This window comes from Pseudophryne corroboree, chromosome 1 (genome assembly GCF_028390025.1).
Source record: "Pseudophryne corroboree isolate aPseCor3 chromosome 1, aPseCor3.hap2, whole genome shotgun sequence".
In the NCBI taxonomy this organism is placed as follows: Eukaryota; Metazoa; Chordata; class Amphibia; order Anura; family Myobatrachidae; genus Pseudophryne; species Pseudophryne corroboree.
In genome coordinates, this window is record NC_086444.1 from 1,044,565,851 (window position 1) to 1,044,571,105 (window position 5,255).

Genomic DNA, 5,255 nt, shown 5'->3' on the forward strand with positions numbered 1-5,255 from the left:
ATTCTTTTTCCTGGCAACTACTATGGGTGAAGCAAATGGACTCTCAGATTCAGCAATTACTTGGCTATCTAATAGTTTCTTTAAATGCTGCCTTACGTCTTCTAGATCAGCTGGGGCTAATCTACGAGACCTTTCCCTGAATGGGGTCTCATCTGTAAGCCTAATATGATGGGATACATCAGTGGCAAGTCCCAAATCCCACTCATGCTGTGAAAACACTGCACTGCGTTTTATGAGATTCGTCACCAACTCCACTCTGCAATCATCTGAGATATCACTACCCTGAAAACATACCTCAAAGTCATTTAAAGTCCTTTTGCAAGACTCAATCTGTTTTTCCTCCTCAATCTTCTGATACACTTTTAGACAAGATGGGTGTATAGTCAGTGAATTTGAATAAGCAGCTCCTCCTACCTCACGACACCATTGTGCCAGGGTTTTGAACAAGTTTGCATTAGTCCCGATGATAATAGGAGCTGTCTGGTCTTCTCCACCTGATCCTGGACAGATCAATGCCATGGTATTTATTTCTCCTCTTACCCCAGTCACTTCGTGAGGGAATTTTAAAGTGATTGGTATGTAACCCAAGTAAGGGTAACTATGATCACTCAATCCCCATATAATCAAACCAGACAGTGGTAATATTGGAATGTTAGCCAAATTTTTTCTATACCAGTCCTCAAATATGATGGACACCTGGGATCCACTGTCCAACAAGACAGTACATGGGTTTCCATTAACAAATGCTGGTATCAGTGGAGCCGGTCCCATTAATCCCTCAGGCACATAGCACTGGCCACGGGGACTCCCCATTACCTCTGGAGGACATTTTAAGGAGCCGATGCGGGGTTCATCAGTCTCCCAACAGCGTTTCCCGATGACTCCCTACCTCGTCCATTATGAGAGAATGAGCTTTCCTCTTCATCGTTCCACCTCTGCTCACATTCAAAAGCTCTGTGCCCTAATCTTCCACAGCGAAAACTCCTCTGCTGTCGGACATTTCTTCCTCTCCTAGTATCACCTATAAGTGGAGCCCTGTCAAGATTTCTAGTAGCTTCTCTCTTCTTTACCTCTTCATTCAACTGAAGTGTTAATTTTCCTACCTCTCCTCGTAATCCCTCCACCATTTTAGTCAAATTCTCAATTGGACTAGTAACCTCTTCAATTATAGATGCAGCTACCTTAACCTCCTTTATACTTTTATCTCGTGCCTCTACTAAAGATTCCTCCTGTTTAACTTCCCGCATCAGTTTCATGAATGATGGAGGCTGTCTACTACTTGTGGTATATCGCAAGCGTTGAGCTATAGGATCGGTAGTAAGAGCCCCTTCTATCAACTGCTGCAGCCTCTTCTCATTAACCTCCTCGATCGTCATACCTCCCCTGTCCACTATTCGATGGATCAACCTATCAATGCGGTAAATGTAGGATGTCAACTTTTCACCAACATTTTGATAAGTGTGTCTTAGACGGTACTTCATATCATCTACATTCTCTATTGTTTCAAACTCCAGGTCCAAAGCTGCTAAGTAGTCTCGGAAACTTGCGGTAGGGTCATCTCTCCTGGTGGCATTTATCACTTCCCTGGCAGGTCCTCTTAGGCTCTCCACTAATCGCTGTTTCTTTACCGCATCAGCACAATGCCATTCTTCTGATAGTTGATGTACTGTTTCCCTCCATTCCTCATAATTATCTTCTCCTGCTGGTACTGGAAGTATCCCAGAAAAGCTTCTTAGACGCCTATAACCCCCTTCATAATGGATCCTTCCAAATTCATCCACTACAGATTTCATAACAGTCAAGATGGTATCATTCTGTCCTTGATCTGTTTTAGATTGGGAGTTTTGGCTGTCTTTCCTTGTACTCTGATCATCCTTTCCGTTACTAGAGGTTTTATGATTACTAGCAGATTCACCTGAAGCTCTTATACCCCTCTCCTCTTTTCCTTTAGGCCATAAAATATTCCATCTTTCCCCTCCAATATCAAGGGCAGGGATCATGGAAGGCATCATACCTCTTTCCAAGGGTTCCTTGGTAGCTATTAGAACTGCACTAACTGTTCCCAGTTCTCCTTCCTTAACATCTATGACACGTGGTTCTTTGACTCCAAATAGCTTCCCAACTGCTGATTCAATCTCTGCACTCTTTGCGTCATTAAGATCACCCGCTAATGCTAAACAGTGTAGAGGGGGAACACCTTTCTTTTCACACCACTCCAAGATATCCTCCCCCTGTAATTGTGCCATATTAAATAAACAGGAAGTATTCTGAGACTGTACGTATCTCAGCAGTGTGCCTCCATTATGTAACGGGGGTAATCCACGCTAGATTTTGAATAACTGTATTGTGCTATTATGCTAGTGCCTCCACCCAAGCCTCAAAGGTTGTTCCCCAGGAGAAGGCTTGGGAAAATCCCCTGAGGTCAGATAATATGCAATAACAATCGGTCTAGCAAGACTCACGTAACAGCAATTACTATAGTAAAAGAATTAATCACATATTGAAGAAAAAATTATGTTTTATTATCTCAGGAACCCTTGCTTGTCGGTTCTTGACTCCTTTAAATGAAATCAGAGGTTAAACAGAAAAAACAGTAAATGGACAATAACAGCATTTGTCAAAGAACTGACTTTTATACACACAAGTGTTACTTGTAGTAATTATTCTGTTGCAGACAAACCTTCCCGATCTTTGTCCCCTTTCTGACACTGAACCATCTAGTAACCACCTTGTTCCTTTCCTGAAGGTATTTCTCTTACGGTCACTTGCAGGGCTATCTAGCTACATATCTTCCATTTTGTAGCTTCTCTATACCTATATCACCTCCCCCAACTCTCCACTCTCACACTCACACACACCCAATATAAGTTTTCTGACAATATAATTTAACAACAGAGTAATTATATTTCAAAATATTTGAGATCTCAAATTACCCCTTTTATTTTTGTAAGAGTGCACTTTAAATGTTAACTCAAGCCCGGGCTGAGGATGTCCTGAAGGAGTTAATTCAATGGATGATATGATTATCAGTTAAATTCAAGGCAAACGATGGTTAGATGTCTAGAATCCTGCTAATTAGCTGTATTTTATAAATGCTAGAAGTTTATCTCGGCTCATAGAAAGTTATCATCTGAAATAAGTGCAATACATTTCTTAATGCTGGTTGCTGGTTAGATAACTTAAACAGCTGGTGAGGTATTTTATTGCCTTGTGGAGAAGGAATAGGCCATCCAGTACTTTTAGTGATAATAACCTGTATAACTCCTGTAGTTCTCAGTCTAACACTTAAAGGGCAGATTCAGGTGATATGAAGCTGATGGCTGTAAGAATATGTATATGAGTTTCCTCCTGTCCCAGTGCTCTCTGATCAAGAACTGTCAGGGGTACTAAGGCTATGCCAGGGTTTTCATATAGAAATAACATCCAATAGTATTAACCAAATGGTTTAGGGCTGCAGAAAAGGGTGACTTTCCCTGGCAGGTAGCAGTCTTGTATAATTACTAGTTTTACACAGCTGAAGAGTTTGCCTCAGTCAGGGCGAATTGTAGAATCAGCAGTACATTATATCATCCTTTATATGCTATACTTCTTCACAGAATACTCTATCCAGTATGCATATAAGCTGTGTATGGCTCTTTGTGCTAGAGGAAGCCTTTTAGTATCTCAGTTAATGAGGGGGGGTTCAATTTAACTTAGGATCCGTTCACTGGGAAAAGCTCTGTATGTGAATAAACAGTCTACATAGACAAAGGGGTGGATAACAGTCTTGTTGGTAGAAGAGACTGCTGATAAAACCCTAGCCAGTGTGCTGTGTTGTGAGGGTTACCTTTAAGATCCTCTTGTCACCTCAGGAATATCTCTCTGCCGGCAGCCACACTCACAGTCTCTCCTCCAGACTCGGCCTCACAAACTCAGTCACTATATACTGGCTCTGGTAATGATTTTAGGACTGAACAGCTGCTACAATCAGGCAGGTAAAGGGTGCGGATCGGGACCTCCTCCTCAGCTGGATGCACCTCACTGCTCCCCTGTCAACCAGCTGTCACTACAGCCTCCTCAGATAATTTTTTATCCTCCAAATCTGTCCTTTCACTAATAAGAGATGGCGCTGCCTTTACCACACAGCAGCCCCTGTCAGTGCCTCACTATTCTCCTCACAGCTGTTTCTGTCAGGGCTTCCCGCCTAAGGTAAGCCCCACCCACTCTGGCTTTTCTCTGACTGACCTCCTTGATGAGGGGAGGGGCTGGGTTTGTTTGTTTTTCTACCCAGGATGTTTGCTGCCCCGCTCTCAATCTCCAACAGCTGTTTCATAGTTGCAGCTCATAAGGGGGCCTTAAAGTTATTAAGTCAGGCACCAGTCACATAGTGTCCTTTATTTCATAGGAAAAATACTATAATAATGTTAAACGGATCACATATTTTCATCTGTATCCCTCAACTTTGTATATACCTCCTTTCACATATTTACATATGTAATGTATATATTCTTCTGACTGTAAACCAAACATTGATAAACTCATATAAGGTGTTACACTAGATTGATACTATGTTGTTAAGAATATTGGTAGTAACCAGTTATATATGAGTGATTCCCTGTATAACCTTTGCTAGAAATGTCGGAAACAGCGCTGCTATATTTGCTCTTATAAAGCATTGCACATGTAGTGTGTTTACATTTTTATATGGTAGTAACGGAGTGGTTTCTATGGTAACCTCTCTTTCAGCCCCAACACGTCAGCTGATCGGATCAAGGTATGTATCACTTCCTGGTGGACATGACCGGAAACCGGGCGGCGTGATTGGAGGCAGCGAGTAGGACTGGTGTGGGTTTAAGGTATTTAAACACTTAATTTTTGTTTGTATTGTTATCCTGATGAAGGGGCTGCGACCCCGAAACTGTTGATATGATGACAGCACTGCAATAAAGCACTTTATGCACTTTTGAAAGACTCCAAGTGCCGCCTGTTTGGGAAATTATATATATATATATATATATACATCCACCAGATCCGGCACTCCTATTGTCCCAGTGTAGAAACTTGCCAGGTGCCCTCCGTGACGGCCGTGTTGCAACGGCCCACAATATCCACACACCACTCGGCGGCACTCCGGACAAATAAATGAAGACTACAAAGTCATCTTGGATAAATCGACGTTTCAGTGCTCGGCGGCACTTTTATCAAGATTATCAGACAGCATAAGAAACCATTGTGTATACACCATATATATAGCATCAGTGAAACCACACATTGCA

The 5,255-nt window shown here is 42.1% G+C and overlaps 1 protein-coding gene across 1 annotated transcript; it reads right to left on the minus strand.

Moving 5' to 3' along the window:
* Positions 1 to 830: 830 nt before the first annotated feature.
* On the minus strand, positions 831 to 2,246 carry LOC135050375 (modulator of apoptosis 1-like). The gene has a single exon (XM_063956844.1). It carries the CDS (start codon positions 2,244 to 2,246, stop codon positions 831 to 833), a length of 1,416 nt encoding a protein of 471 aa, XP_063812914.1.
* Between the last annotated feature and the right edge of the window lie 3,009 nt (positions 2,247 to 5,255).